Source organism: Anthonomus grandis, chromosome 19, assembly GCF_022605725.1.
Source record: "Anthonomus grandis grandis chromosome 19, icAntGran1.3, whole genome shotgun sequence".
Lineage (NCBI taxonomy): Eukaryota > Metazoa > Arthropoda > Insecta > Coleoptera > Curculionidae > Anthonomus > Anthonomus grandis.
Window position 1 is genome coordinate 5,367,282 of NC_065564.1, and position 15,792 is coordinate 5,383,073.

Here is a 15,792-nt window from a genome sequence, read left to right on the forward strand (position 1 = left end):
CTTCACTTCTAGCACTCAGAGCGGTTTGATTTTTATTTTGGGAGTTTCTTTAGAGTGTTCCACATCTTCTGTTGAAAAATCAAGCAAATCCATACAGTAGAACATTTTTTATTTCAATTTTGAAAAATCATGTCTAAGGTTCATAGTGGTAAATTAAGAACTCCCGGGTAACTTGCTTGATAACTTCACTTCTAGTACTCAGATCGGTTTGATTTTTATTTTGAGAGTTTCTTTAGAGTGTTCCACATCTTTTACTAAAAAAGTCAAGCAAATCCATGCAGCAGGACATTTTTTATTTCAATTTTGGATAATCATGTCTAAGGTTCATAGTGGTAAATTAAGAACTCCCTGGTAACTTGCTTGATAACTTCACTTCTAGTATTCAGATCGGTTTGATTTTTATTTTGGGAGTTTCTTTAGGGTGTTCCATATCTTCTACTGAAAAAATCAAGCAAATCCATGCAGTAGAACATTTTTTATTTCAATTTTGGATAATCATGTCGTGTGTTCTTAGTGGTAAATTAAGAACTCCCTGGTAACTTGCTTGATAACTTCACTTCTAGTATTTAGATCGGTTTGATTTTTATTTTGGGAGTTTCTTTAGGGTGTTCCATATCTTCTACTGAAAAAATCAAGCAAATCCATGCAGTAGAACATTTTTTATTTCAATTTTGGATAATCATGTCGTGTGTTCTTAGTGGTAAATTAAGAACTCTTAGGTAACTTCCTTAGTAACTTCACTTATAGCATTCAGATCGGTTTGATCTTTACGTTAAAAGTTTTTTTAGAATATTCATCAGCTTTAGTTGCAAAAATCAAGCAAACCCATACAGTAGAACTTATTTTATTTAAATTTTGAAAATCATGTCTCCGGTTCATAGTGGTAAATTAAGAACTGCCTGGTTACTTGCTTGATAACTTCACTTCTAGTATTCAGATCGGTTTGATTTTTATTTTGGGAGTTTCTTTAGGGTGTTCCATATCTTCTACTGAAAAAATCAAGCAAATCCATGCAGTAGAACATTTTTTATTTCAATTTTGGATAATCATGTCGTGTGTTCTTAGTGGTAAATTAAGAACTCCCTGGTAACTTGCTTGATAACTTCACTTCTAGTATTTAGATCGGTTTGATTTTTATTTTGGGAGTTTCTTTAGGGTGTTCCATATCTTCTACTGAAAAAATCAAGCAAATCCATGCAGTAGAACATTTTTTATTTCAATTTTGGATAATCATGTCGTGTGTTCTTAGTGGTAAATTAAGAACTCTTAGGTAACTTCCTTAGTAACTTCACTTATAGCATTCAGATCGGTTTGATCTTTACGTTAAAAGTTTTTTTAGAATATTCATCAGCTTTAGTTGCAAAAATCAAGCAAACCCATACAGTAGAACTTATTTTATTTAAATTTTGAAAATCATGTCTCCGGTTCATAGTGGTAAATTAAGAACTGCCTGGTTACTTGCTTGATAACTTCACTTCTAGTACTCAGATCAGTTTGATTTTTAATTTGAGAGTTTCTTTAGAGTGTTCCACATCTTCTACTGAAAAATAAAGTCAATCTATGCAGTAGGACATTTTTTATTTCAATTTTGGAAAATCATGTCATGCCAACAATTGGCAAATTTATCCAAGTTATTGTCTTAGAGTCATAAAATCTGGTTTCTGCCCTAAAAGACAACAAAAACTACACTCCTAGCAACAAAAATGTTACCACACTAAATAACCACTCAAAACCGTAATTTTCCATGACTTTTCCTTGAACCAAACCTGGTTTTCCCAGACGTAACGAAGACGTGGACCCGGTAGCCGCCTCCGCCGAATACGAGCTAGAAAAACGCGTGGAAAAAATGGAAGTTTTCCCGGTGGAACTGATCAAGGGTCCCGAGGGACTCGGCCTGAGCATCATCGGGATGGGAGTGGGGGCGGACGCGGGCCTGGAAAAGCTCGGGATCTTCGTCAAGACGATCACCGCGAACGGGGCGGCGGCCAAAGACGGCAGGATCAAAGTGAACGATCAAATCATCGAAGTGGACGGGAAAAGTTTGGTCGGGGTGACGCAGGCGTACGCCGCCAGCGTTCTGAGGAACACTTCCGGATTGGTCAAGTTCAGTATAGGTAATAAATGGTGGGGGAAAAATCGGGGTCATTTTCCAGAACCGTTATTTTCCAGGTAGAGAAAGGGATCCGGAAAACAGCGAGGTGGCCCACCTGATCCGTCAGTCCCTGCAAGCGGATAAAGAACGCGAGGAAAGGAGACAGCGGATATTCGAGTCGGAGCAACAGCAGAGCGACGCCAGTACCGTTCAGTTAACGGGTAAGCGACGGACCTGATGATGGCCTCCCTACTATTCAGAAACCGGTTTTGTTTTTATTTAATAGGGTCTACAAATACGAGTGTCAGTGATGGTCCGGTGAGTCCCACAGTGAACCAGGAGAGTCTGTTCGATAACGAGCAGGATAATACGGAATCTTTGAGGAATCTCTTACAAGAGGTACATTTTTTGAGAAAAAAATTGAGGATTTGCATTTTGTGAAACGCTTTGTGTGCGCTTGAGTTCTGTGAATATTTGGCTTATAGGTGCAACTGGGAGGGTAATAATTTAGATTCTAGTGCTTGGATTGGCTTGATTTTTGTTTTAAAAGTTTCCCGGGAATTTTCCTAAGCTTTTTTGAAAATTTTGAGCAAATCCATGCAGTAGAATGTTCAATATTCAAATTTTTACCAAGTCATGTCTTTACTGGTAAATTAAGAATTCTCGGGTAACTTGCTTAATAACTTCACTTCTAGTACTCAGATCAGTTTGATTTTTATCTGGAAAGTTTATGTAAAGGGTTCTTCCACTTTTATCAAAAGAATCAGGCAAATCCATGTAGCAGAACATTTTTTATTAAAATTTTCGAAAATCATGTTTAGGGTTCATAGTGGTAAATTAAGAATTTCCGGGTAAATTGCCTGATAACTTTACTTCTAGTACTCAGATCAGTTTCATTTTTATTTTGAGAGTTTCTTTAGAGTGTTCTACATCTTTTACTGAAAAAATGAAGTAAATCCATGTAGCAGAACATTTTTTATTTAAATTTTCGAAAATCATGTTTAGGGTTCATAGTGGTAAATTAAGAATTTCCGGGTAAATTGCCTGATAACTTTACTTCTAGTACTCAGATCGGTTTCATTTTTATTTTGAGAGTTTCTTTAGAGTGTTTCACATCTTCTACTGAAAAAATCAAGCAAATCCATGCAGTAGAACATTTTTTATTTAAATTTTGGATAATCATGTCTTGCTTTCATAGTGGTAAATTAAGAACTCTCTGGTAACTTGCTTGATAACTTCACTTCTAGTAATCAGATCGCTTTGATTTTTGTCCTTAAAGTTTTTTTAGAGTATTCGTTAGGTTTCACTAAGAAAAGCAAGCAAATCCATTTAGTAAAACTTTTGTTATTTAATTTTTTGAAAACCATGTCTAGTGTTCATAGAAGTCAATAACTCGTTGGGTAAATTGCTCAATGACTTCATTTCTACTACTCCGATCGACTTGATTTTTATTATAAAAGTTCCTTCAGATTATTCTTCAGATTCCACCATAATAATCAAGCAAATCCATCCACGAGAACATTTTTTATTCAATATCTTAGAAACACAAATCTTACAGCTGTAAAAACCTCATTACTCCAGTTGCGCTTATGAGTCTCGCACAAGCTGGTTCAAATTCAATTAATATCGTAGAACTTTTAATTTAAAAAAATCCCACGATCCCAAATCGGGTCGTCGAGGTGGCCATAGCACGTTTGTTATAAGATTTGCACGAAGTTGAACCAGCTTTTTTTTTGTAAATTTTTTTGAGTAAAGTAGTTATTGCTGATAAAATGTTTGTTGTATGTTACGCAGACGCAACGCAAGCTAAGATTGTCTGAGCATGAGGTTGCGATGATGAAAACCCAGGTAGGTACCTCCGGAAAAAAAACAAAAGCTGCTTATTTACGTGTCAAATTTCCCCATTTATGTTGGATTTAAGTTGAACGAAAAAATTCTCCCTTTTTCAATAAGATAATGGAGCAAAACGGCATGAAACCGGACGAGTCTAACGAGAAACTGGAGCAGGTGAACCAGAAACTGCGAGACGCGGAACGTCAACTGGTGACGAGCAAAAAGGAGTCGCAAACGTTCCAGAATATGCTGGAACAGTCGCAGGCTCAGTACCAGACCCTGGAGAAGAAGTACGGCAAAGCGAAGCAGCTGGTCAGGGAGTTCCAGCAGAGGGAGCTGGACATGCTGCACCGGGAAGACTTTTATCAGCAACTGCTCCAAGAAAAAGACACCGAATATAACGCTCTGGTTAAGAGCCTGAAGGATCGGATCATCGCCCTGGAGCAGGATTTACTCGGTAAATAGTTCTTTGGGGTGCTCTTCAGCTTTTGTTGAAAATTTCACTGGAACACTTTTTATTCAACTTTTATGATGATCCAAGTAGTTTAATTGGGAAGTCTTGGGTAACTTGGGGTATAACTTTAGTTCTACTACTCCGATCAGTATGATTTTTATTTTAAAATATTTTACGAAATATTCTTCAGCTTCTGTAAAAAAATTAATAAAATCCATACAGTAGAAGGTTTTTAATTTAATTTGTAGGATATTACTAATAGTTGAATTGGGGGCTCTGGGATAACTTGAAACATAACTTTTTTTCTGCTACTCCGATTAGTTTGAATTTTATTTTGAAATATTTTTTAGTCTATTCCTCAGGTTTTAATGAAAAAATAAACAAAATCCATACACTAGAAGATTTTTTATTTAATTTTTAGAATAATGCAAATAGTTGTATCAGGATCTCTAGGGTAACATAGATCATAACTTTACTTCTACTGCTCCGATCAGTGTGATTTTTGTTTTACAACATTTTCTTAAATATTCTAGAGCTTTTACTTAAAAAATTAACAAAACTCATAGACTAGAAATTTTTTTATTGAATTTTTAGAATAATCCAAATAGTCGTTCCACAATTGTACCTCTGGGGTAACTTGGTTCATAACTTTACTTCCACTACTCCGATCGGCTTGATTTTTGTTTTAAACCATTTTCCAAAACATTCCACAGCTTTTAGCAAAAAAATTAACAGAATCCATACGATAGGAGATTTTTTATTCCATTTTTAAAACAATCCAAATACATACTTAAATTTGAATATTTTTTTTCAATTTTCTTTTGACAGACACCCAAAGGAAGGCGGGCCTCCCGATGATCTTACCATACGACAACACCAACATTAAGCAACTCGCCTCGCCGCAGATGGCGCGCAAAGCGCAGCCGCCCAAGCCCCCACTCCAGTTCCAGTCGCTCAATCCGGACTTTTCCGATACTGATGACGTGTCCGACCAAAGTCCGGACGAGGACAAGACGGCGACCGTGGAGCGGAAAATGCCGGAGAAGGCTGGAGCGAAGGACGAACTGGACAGTGCGGTATGTAACAGGTTCGGCCATCTTTCATTCTTCTTATGGGGCTCAGTGCGACTTTTTTTTCTAACAAAACGGCGTGTTGACTGGGGTGTGCTCGTTTTTCTCGCAAAGTTTTCACTTTAAAAGTATCTTTGAAATGTTTCTTAGCTTCTACTGAAAGAATCACGAAAATCCGTTCAGTAGAAGGTTTTTTATGACACTTTTTGGAAATGGTGTCTAGGGCCCAGGGTGCTGAACTGGGAAGTTGGTTAATAGGTCTACTTCTAGTGGTCAGATCGGTTTGATTTTTAGTTTAAAAGTTTCTTTAGAATGTTTTTCAGCTTCTGCTAAAAAATCAAGTAAATCCCTGTACTAGAAAATTAATTATCCTGTTTTTTCGGAAACCAAGTCTAGGTCACAAGGTGCTGAATTGGTATGGCTGGTTTTGCTAAGTTGGGATTTCTTAGATAACTTGGTTAATAACGTTGCTTCTAGTGGTCGGATTGCTTTGATTTTTTATTCTTAAACTTAAACAAAAATTCTTCAACTCCTATTAAAAAAATTAACAAAATTCATTCACTAGAAGTTTTTTTATTCACTTTTTGGAAATCGTGTCTAGCGCCCAGGGTGCTGAACTGGGAAGTCTTAGGTAAGTTGGTTAATAGGTTTACTTCTAGTAGTCAGATCGGTTTGATTTTTATTTTAAAAGTTTCTTTAGAATGTTTTTCAGCTTCTACTAAAAAATCAAGTAAATCCCTGTACTAGAAAATGTATTATCCTGTTTTTTCGGAAACCAAGTCTAGGTCACAAGGTGCTGAATTGGCATTTCTTAGGTACCTTGGTTAATAACTTTGCTCCTAGTGCTCATATCAGTTTGATTTTTATTTTAAAAGTTTGTTTAGGATTTGTTATAGCTTCTAATAAAAAAAATTAAGAAATCCCTGTACAAGAATTTTTTTTATGCTGTTTGTAGGAAACCAAGTTTAGGTCACAGGGTGCTAAGTTGGGATTTCTTAGATAACTTGGTTAATAACTTTGCTTCTAGTGGTCAGATTGCTTTGACTTTTATTTAAAAAGATTCTTTAAGATGTTTTATAGCTTTTACTTAAAAACCAAGAAAATCCCTATCCTAGAAAATTTTTTATTTAATTTTTAGGAAATCAAGTCTAGGCAGGCTGCTAAGTTGGGATTTCTTAGATAAGTTGGTTAATAACTTTGCTTTTAGTGGTTAGATTGCTTTGACTTTTGTTTTAAAAGATTCTTTAAGATGTTTTTTAGCTTCTACTAAAAAATCAAGTAAATCCCTGTACTAGAAAATGTATTATCCTGTTTTTTCGGAAACCAAGTCTAGGTCACAAGGTGCTGAATTGGCATTTCTCAGGTACCTTGGTTAATAACTTTGCTCCTAGTGCTCATGTCAGTTTGATTTTTATTTTAAAAGTTTGATAAGGATGTATTATAGCTTCTAATAAAAAAAATTTTGAAATCCCTGTGCTAGAAATTTTTTTATCCTGTTTGTAGGAAACCAAGTTTAGGTCACAGGGTGCTAAGTTGGGATTTCTTAGATAACTTGGTTAATAACTTTGCTTCTAGTAGTCAGATTGCTTTGACTTTTATTTTAAAAGATTCTTTAAAATGTTTTATAGCTTTTACATAAAAACCAAGAAAATCCCTATCCTAGAACATTTTTTATTTAGTTTTTAGGAAATCAAGTCTAGGTCACAGGGTGCTAAGTTGGGATTTCTTAGATAACTTGGGTAATAACTTTGCTTCTAGTGGTCAGATTGCTTTGACTTTTGTTTTAAAAGATTCTTTAAGATGTTTTTTAGCTTCTACTAAAAAATCAAGTAAATCTCTATACTAGAAAATTTGTTATCCTGTTTTTTCGGAAACCAAGTCTAGGTGACAAGGTGCTGAATTGGCATTTCTTAAGTACCTTTGTTAATAACTTTGCTCCTAGTGCTCATATCAGTTTGATTTTTATTTTAAAAGTTTGTTTAGGATGTGTTATAGCTTCTAATAAAAAAAATTAAGAAATCTCTGTACAAGAAATTTTTTTATCCTATTTGTAGGAAACCAAGTTTAGGTCACAGGGTGCTAAGTTGGGATTTTTTAGATAACTTGGGTAATAACTTTGCTTCTAGTGGTGAGATTGCTTTGACTTTTGTTTTAAAAGATTTTTTAAGATGTTTTTCAGCTTCTACTAAAAAATCAAGTAAATCCCTGTACTAGAAAATTTGTTATCCTGTTTTTTCGGAAACCAAGTCTAGGTGACAAGGTGCTGAATTGACATTTCTTAAGTACCTTTGTTAATAATTTTGCTCCTAGTGCTCATATCAGTTTGATTTTTATTTTAAAAGTTTGTTTAGGATTTGTTATAGCTTCTAATAAAAAAAATTAAGAAATCCCTGTACAAGAATTTTTTTTATGCTGTTTGTAGGAAACCAAGTTTAGGTCACAGGGTGCTAAGTTGGGATTTCTTAGATAACTTGGTTAATAACTTTGCTTCTAGTGGTCAGATCGGCTTGATTTTTATCTTGAAAGTTTCTTTAGAATGTTTTTCAGCTTTAACTAAAAAATCAAGTAAGTCCCTATACTAGAAAATTTATTATCCTGTTTTTTCGGAAATCAAATCTAGGTCACAAGGTGCTGAATTGGCATTTCTTAGGTACCTTGGTTAAGAACTTTGCTTCTAGTGGTCAGATTGCTTTGATTTTTGTTTTAAAAGATTCTTTAAGATGTTTTATAGCTTCAACTAAAAAAATCAAAAAAATCCCTATGCTAGACATTTTTTTATCCTGTTTTTAGAAAATCAAGTCTAGGCCGCAGGCTGCTAAGTTGGCATTTCTTGAGTAACTTGGTTATTAACTTTGCTTTTAGTGGTCAGATTACTTTGATTTTTATTTTAAAACTTAAAAAAAATAATTCTTCAACTCCTATTAAAAAGATGAACAAAATCCATTCACTAGAAGTTTTTTTATTCACGTTTTAGATTGATCCAAATACTTAAATCGGGAATTCTGGAGCTCATAACTTTACTTCTGCTACTCCGATCGGTCTGATTTTTGTTTTAAAAGTCTCTCAAAAACATTGTTCGCTTTCTAAAAAAAAATCAACAAAATCCTTAAAGAAGAAAATCTTTTTATCCCATTTTTCGTAAACCACATTCGCATGCCACTAAATTGGTCCATAACTTCCTTTCTAGTGCACCGATTGACCTGATTTATGTTTTAAAAGCTCCCTTGAACATCCCTTCAAGTTTTAACGGAAAAACCCATCCGCCAATCGTTTTTATTTAAAAGTGCGAGAAAAACGAGCAAAACCCTATCGACAACGTCACACTTTGCAATCTAACTACCGGCCTTAGATGGTATATATGCGAACAAATCCATCCTTAAAATGATCCTTAAGGATAATTTGTTCTATCACGGTTTGCATGTGCCTTCATCTGAACTAATCGAAGCATGTTCTATCACATTCATGCGGCACTTAACGCTATTTTTCCCTTGTATCACGCATAATCGGCAACGAGGCCTCAAATTTTTATTATTTATTATTTTTTGTAAACTTAAAGTTTAGCTAAGTGAGATTATGTCGCTTGCATGGGCCATACACATAATATACAATACAGACAAATGTTCATATTTTATCCCTTGGATGGAGCTGTAATTAAATGTGGGGAGTTTTTCTATATAATGGGCTTTAAGTGTTTTTTTTTTGGAGGTTAAAGTGACAGTTTCAAAATGGCGGATACGCAGGCGTCATTTTGGAAAAACAACAACAACAGGTTCTTCTAATAGTATTCATCTGCGATAACTGTAACCGAGATGAAAGGCCATAAATGATGTAAAAACCTCATTTGGGACTTTTCAGTGGCGCACACTTTCAATTTAAAAAATATTGGATATTTTACCAGTTTTTTTATTTTTATAACTTTTATTTTATGCACCTGTATTAAGTACCACAATTTAACTTAAAAAACTTTCTACGTAATTAATGAAATAGTGTATTCACGATAAAAAGAACAAATTCACTTAAAATTGATTTTTATTGACACTTACCACAAGTAGAAACTAGTGACAATACTAATCGATGTATCCAAAAAATAAAAGTAGAAAAAACACCTGAATTTGAAATTAATTTGTTCCTTTCATCGTGAATGTATGGTACTAAATTTCCCTTTCTTTGGTAATATAATACACTAATAAATTGACACTCAAACTAATATAATACCTGCATATACGTCTACACCATAATTTATTGGTAATTCCCAGTGGAACGCCAATGGGACGAATTTTTTTCCTTTTCACTGTTGTCATTTCCATTGTTCTTCTTTAAAGATTTAAATAGAATAAAGTAAGAAGCATAACATAGCTAAAATTGGCAACTCGGTTGAACCCAACTATTGCATTCTTAACATTCATTTTTCAAACGAATTTCTCACGACTTACGGGATTTTCCTCAAGACATTTGACGTTATTGATAGAATCAGACGTTCTCTCAAAATATCTCTTTCGAAAAATTCTCCCTTGGAGCACAGCAAGATTTTATCAGTCAGCAGCCTCTTTAATTATCTCTTATTGGAGGTACCAAGAGCCTCCAAGTTTTTGATATAAGGAAACGGTGACTGAAGCTGGATAGATCGATGGATAGATCGCAACTTTGATACTCAACTGCCTGGAAGACATTAAATTATTTTTCCAGGCATTAACTGAACTGGAAACTGTTACTATGCTTTGTTTCTGTCTGAGGGTCCTTCAAAAAAACAAAAAACATCCAGAGTTGAGTTGCAGTCTGATTCTTTCTTTGCTCACTGTGAGTTAATTAAATTCATTTGACTGCCTGGACTTAATTAAATTATTCTTGCAGGCAGTTGAGTTGAGTCCATTTCTCGCTTTATTCATTGTAAAATTATTGAATGATTAATGTGAGAGGATTAAATTCATTTGACTGCCTGGACTTAATTAAATTATTCTTGCAGGCAGTTGAGTTGAGTCCATTTCTCGCTTTACTCATTGTAAAATTATTGAATGATTAGTGTAAGAGAATTAAATTCATTTGACTGCCTGGACTTAATTAAATTATTCTTCCAGGCAGTTGAGTCTATTTCTCGCTTTGCTAATTGTAAAATGAATGAATGATTAAATTCATTTGAATGCCTGTAATTAATGAAATTATTCTTCCAGACAGTTGAGTCTATTTCTCTCTTTGTTCATTGTAAAATGATTGAATGAATAATGTGAGAGGATTAAATTCATTTGACTGCCTGGAATTAATTAAATTATTCTTGCAGGCAGTTGAGTTGAGTCCATTTCTCGCTTTATTCATTGTAAAATGATTGAATGATTAATGTGAGAGGATTAAATTCATTTGACTGCCTGGAATTAATTAAATTATTCTTCCAGGCAGTTGAGTCTATTTCTCTCTTTGCTAATCGTAAAATAAATTAATGATTAAATTCATTTGAATGCCTGTAATTAATGAAATTATTCTTCCAGACAGTTGAGTCTATTTCTCTCTTTGTTCATTGTAAAATGATTGAATGAATAATGTGAGAGGATTAAATTCATTTGACTGCCTGGAATTAATTAAATTATTCTTCTAGGCAGTTGAATTTATTTCTCTCTTTGCTTATTGTAAAATGATTGAATGATTAATGTGAGAGGATTAAATTCATTTGACTACCTGGAATTAATTAAATTATTCTTCCAGGCAGTTGAGTCTATTTCTCTCTTTGCTAGTTGTAAAATGAATGAATGATTAAATTCATTTGACTGCCTGTAATTAATGAAATTATTCTTCCAGGCAGTTGAGTCTATTTCTCTCTTTACTCATTGTAAAATGATTGAATGATCAATATGAGAGGATCAAATTCATTTGACTGCCTGGACTTAATTAAATTATTCTTCCAGGCAGTTGAGTCTATTTTTCTCTTTGCTCATTGTAAAATGATTGAATGATTAATGTGAGAGGATTAAATTCACTTGACGGCCTGGATTGAATTAAATTATTCTTCCAGGCAGTTGAGTTGAGTCCATCTTTGCTCATTGTAAAATGATTGAATGATCAATGTGAGATGATTAAATTCACTTGACTGTCTGGAATTAACGAATAAAAATCTTGTAGTTGCAATATGCGTTTTAAAAGATCAAACTTGGCGGCTTTAAGATCTTGGCCGACAAAATTGCCTCTAACTCGTTCTAACGTTCTGATATCAAATTATTAGTAAAAAAAACGTGTTTTCTTTGCCTAAAATCTTTTTTAAAAATTTCTATTTATTTCCTGAAATAATCACTAAAATAGTGAGAGTCTATTAAGAAACTTACTTCAAAAAAATGGTCTCAACCAAAACTGGCGTAACTTCCAAAATCATTTGCCGAGAATTACGTTTCGGCCCTCAAATCCTTCTTCAAGAATCCCTTAATATTGGTGTGAAATAATTTTGAAAATATTTCCAGTGGTTCCCAAGTTATACCCAAATATGTCCCTCATTAATTTATTAAGAAACTTGCCTTAAATTAAAAAGAAATGCCTTAACCATAACTGTCATAACTACCTAAATACTTGGCCCAGAATAACGTTTCTACTCCTAAATTTATCCTCAGGAATTCTATTATATTAGTGTTTTTAGAAAGAATTTTGAAAATATTTCTTGTGGTCCCCAAGTTATGCCCAAAAATGTCCTTTCCCTCTCAAATTTGATGACAGTGTTTGTGACAACTTGTTGTTCAACTTTTAAGCATGTGTGAAAGAATTCATGGCCTTCTATTAAAAAAACAAGCATGAGTATGGATTTTCCTGATTTTTGAAGCTAAAACATGTCAGAAATAACATTTTGCGTTCAAGAATTTCAAACTTAAGCTCACCATCGCCATTTCGTTTCTGAACGCACCCCCAGTGGAATAATAAAGTTCCCCTGGGACGCCATTTTGAAACTTGTCACGTCCAGGGCTAGAGGGGTAGGGAGGGGTTCACGACAAAATGGCGGACCAAAACCGCCCCCGTGGCGGCCATCTTAACCCCCTTTTCCGTGACCCCATCTATCGTCAAGAAGAAAAACGAAAAAATTGTTGCCCAGGTGCCGCCCCACGAGCTCTTAGACATAAAAGCGACGCGGAGCAAGGCGGAACTGGCGACCCGCGGCTCCCTGGCCAACCGGCAACTGCCGAGCGGGGCGGCGAAAAAGGGCGGCGGAGGCGGCAGCAGCAGCGGGGGCGGCTCCCTCAGCAACAGCAGCTCCGACTACGGCCTGGACGAGAGCTACAACTCGGCGGACGAGGAGCCTCTGCCGCCCCGAGGCAAAAGTAGTCGCCCTTCTGCCGCCCTCGTCTCTTCTAAAGTCAACGTTGTCCGCCCCACGTCGCTAACTACCACCACCACTACTACTACTACTACTACTAACTCTCATTATATCATTCAACCGGTATGTGGCTTTTTTGTTTAATAGTAACTTGTGGTCGGTGGGGTGCTAAAGTTTTGTCGCTCCATAAGTTCACTTCTAGTAGACGCGTTGATTTTTGTCTTAAAAGGTTGCCTCGGGTGTTCTTAATGTCTGAAAGAAAAAATCGAGAGAATCCGTGCTGCAGAACGGTTTTTATCAGTTTTTTTGCCTCAACGGTCTTCAATCAAAAGCTACAACACCGACCATAACAGGATCGTAAATGGAAAAAACCGCCCCATAAAGCCACATTTACCAGCATCAATCAACGGCATTAATTAATTAATCACAATAAAACATAACACACCTCTCTCTCTCTCCTTTCTTTCACACGCCACTTTGCACCCATTTATGATTTCTATATCCACCGGGTGGGTGGGGGGTTTTCCATCTACGATCACCTGCTAAAACTAAAAAAAAAACCAAAACTTGGGACTTTTGGCACCATTTACGATTTCCCGGATTGTCGCTTAATTTTAGCAGTACGCCGCTGTCCAGCACCAGCCGCAGCGACAATACCACGATCAGTACAGCGTGCAGTACAGCGAGGTGCAAAAAACCGGAAAGAACAACGGCGCACCCTGCGCGGCGCAGGTAGGTACTTAGTTTGCACTTAGTTTTAGTCATAAGTATCGATTTAGTTTAAGCTTTAAGGACTCTGAATAAGGAAATTGACTCCTCGGTTTGTAAAAAAATAGGGTCTATCTAAAACTGCCCTCACTACCCAAATTCTTGGCCTACAATCACGTTTTTGCCCTCAAGGCCATCCTCAGGAATCTCGCTATATTGGTGTGAAAAAATTTTGAAAATATGTTCAGTGGTTCCAAAGTTATGCCCAAAAATGTCCTCTGAGAAATAAAAATCTGAATATTTAAACATGCACTTGAAAACTTCAGATTTGATTGCTCTTGAACCTTGGCCGACAAAACTGCCTCTAACTTAATGAGTTTTGACGGTACAAGAAACGTTCTGATATCAAAATATTGGTAAAGAAATACATTTTCTCTACCTGAAATCTTTTTTAAATAATTCCAATTATTCTGTGAATAAATCTTCAAAGTAATAAGAGTTTATTAAAAAACCTACTAAAAAAATATGCCTCAACCAAAACTACCATAACTACCTAAATACTTGGCCCAGAATTACGTTTTAACTCTTAGATTCATCTTCAGGAATTTCCCAAAATTGAAGTGAAAAAATTTTGAAAATATTTCCAGCGGTTCCCAAGTTATGCTCAAAAATGTTCTTTAACAAATAAAAATCCAAAGGCTTTAGAACCTTGACTGATAGAATTGCCTATAACTCAGAGCATTTTTGAGGTACAAGAAATGTTCTAATATCAAGTTATTAGTAACGAAAGGCATTTTCTTTACTGAAAATCCTTTTTAAAAATTTCTATTTATTTTCCTAAAAAAATCACAAAAATAATAAGAGTTTATTAGGAAACTTATCATTGAAAAATACCTTAACCAAAACTACTATAACTACCTAAATCATTTGCCAAGAATTACGTTTTTGCCCTCAGATCCTTCTTCAGGAATCCCCTAACATTAGTATAAAAAATTTTTAAAATATTTCCAGTGGTTCCCAAGTTATACTCAAAAATATCCCTTACAGTTTATTAAGAAGCTCATAAAAAATGCCTTAACCAAAACTGCCATAACTATCTAAACCTTTGGCCCAAAATTACGTTTTTACCCTCAAATTTATCCTCAGGAATTCCCAAAAATTGAGGTGAAAAAAATTTGAAAATATTTTCAGCGGTTCCCAAGTTATGCTCAAAAATGTCCCTTAATAACTAAAATTCTTGTATGTGCAATATGTTTCCAAAGTTCAAATTTGGCGGCTTTAGGACCTTGACTGACAGAATTGCCCCTAACTCAGAGAGTTTTTAAGATACAAGAAACGTTTTGATATCAAATTATTTGTAAAGAAATTCCTCTTCTTTGCCTAAGACCCTTTTTAAAAAATTCCAATTATTTCATAAATAAATCTCAAAAATAGTGAGAGTTTATTAAGAAACTTATCATTAAAAAATACCTCAACCGAAACTGCGAGAACTACGTTAATACTTGGCCTAGAATTTCGTTTCTACTCTTAAATCCATCTTCAGGAATCCCCCAATATTGGTGTGAACAAATTTTGAAAATATTTTTAGTGGTTTCTAAGTTATGCTCAAAAAAGTCCCGTGTAGTTGCGTTATAATGCGTTTCAAAAGTTCAAATTTGGCGGCTTTAGGACCTTGGCCTACAAAATTGCCTCTAAGTCGGACAGTTTTTGAGGTACAAGAAACGTTTCGATATCAATTATTTATAAATTATTCCTCTTCTTTGCCTAAAACTCTTTTTAAAAAAATTTAATTATTTTGTGAATAGATCTTAAAAACAGTGAGAGTTTATTAAGAAACTTATTTTAAAAAAATGCTTTAGCCCAAACTGTCATTACTACGTAAATCCTTGGCCGAGAATTACGTTTTTACCCTCAAATTCATTCCCAAGAATTCCCCAATATTGGGGTAAAAGAAATTGGCAAATATTTCCAGAGGTTCCCAAGTTATACCCAAAAATGTCTTTGTCTTCTCAATTTTGATGGCTCTTGGACCTTGCTCGACAAACTTGCCTCTAACTCGGGCAGTTTTTGACGTACAAGAATCGTTCTTATATCACCTTATTGGGAATAAAACACAGTTTCTTTTGCTACCCTCTAAAATTCTCAAAAAGACACGCAACGGTCTCTTTCAGGGTGTCATTGGCGGCGAATCTACCGGCGTGGTTTACGCTCGGGTGCAGAAAGACACGCGGACGGACGAAGTGACGACGACGACGACGACGTCGTACGCGGAGGCGGCCGGGGGCGGCAACAAGGGCGTCGGTCCGCCGCCCTCCTTGGCCGAGCAGCTCAAACAAGTAAGTCGTCTTCGTTT

General features: G+C 35.3%; 1 protein-coding gene across 5 annotated transcripts in view; it reads left to right on the plus strand.

Moving 5' to 3' along the window:
- The window catches only part of LOC126747206 (neurabin-1), a 67,407-nt gene that overhangs the window by 15,451 nt on the left and 36,164 nt on the right, over positions 1-15,792 (plus strand). For all 5 annotated transcript variants that reach the window (XR_007664121.1, XM_050455709.1, XM_050455714.1 and 2 more), the window contains 9 exons: positions 1,780-2,114; positions 2,170-2,313; positions 2,379-2,491; positions 3,887-3,940; positions 4,046-4,382; positions 5,208-5,455; positions 12,510-12,854; positions 13,350-13,463; positions 15,611-15,775. Coding sequence is in view for 4 of the 5 variants with exons in the window: in XM_050455709.1 (XP_050311666.1) it covers positions 1,780-2,114; positions 2,170-2,313; positions 2,379-2,491; positions 3,887-3,940; positions 4,046-4,382; positions 5,208-5,455; positions 12,510-12,854; positions 13,350-13,463; positions 15,611-15,775 (1,855 nt within the window). In the remaining variant the exon portion in view is untranslated. The remainder of the gene's footprint in view (positions 1-1,779; positions 2,115-2,169; positions 2,314-2,378; positions 2,492-3,886; positions 3,941-4,045; positions 4,383-5,207; positions 5,456-12,509; positions 12,855-13,349; positions 13,464-15,610; positions 15,776-15,792) is intronic.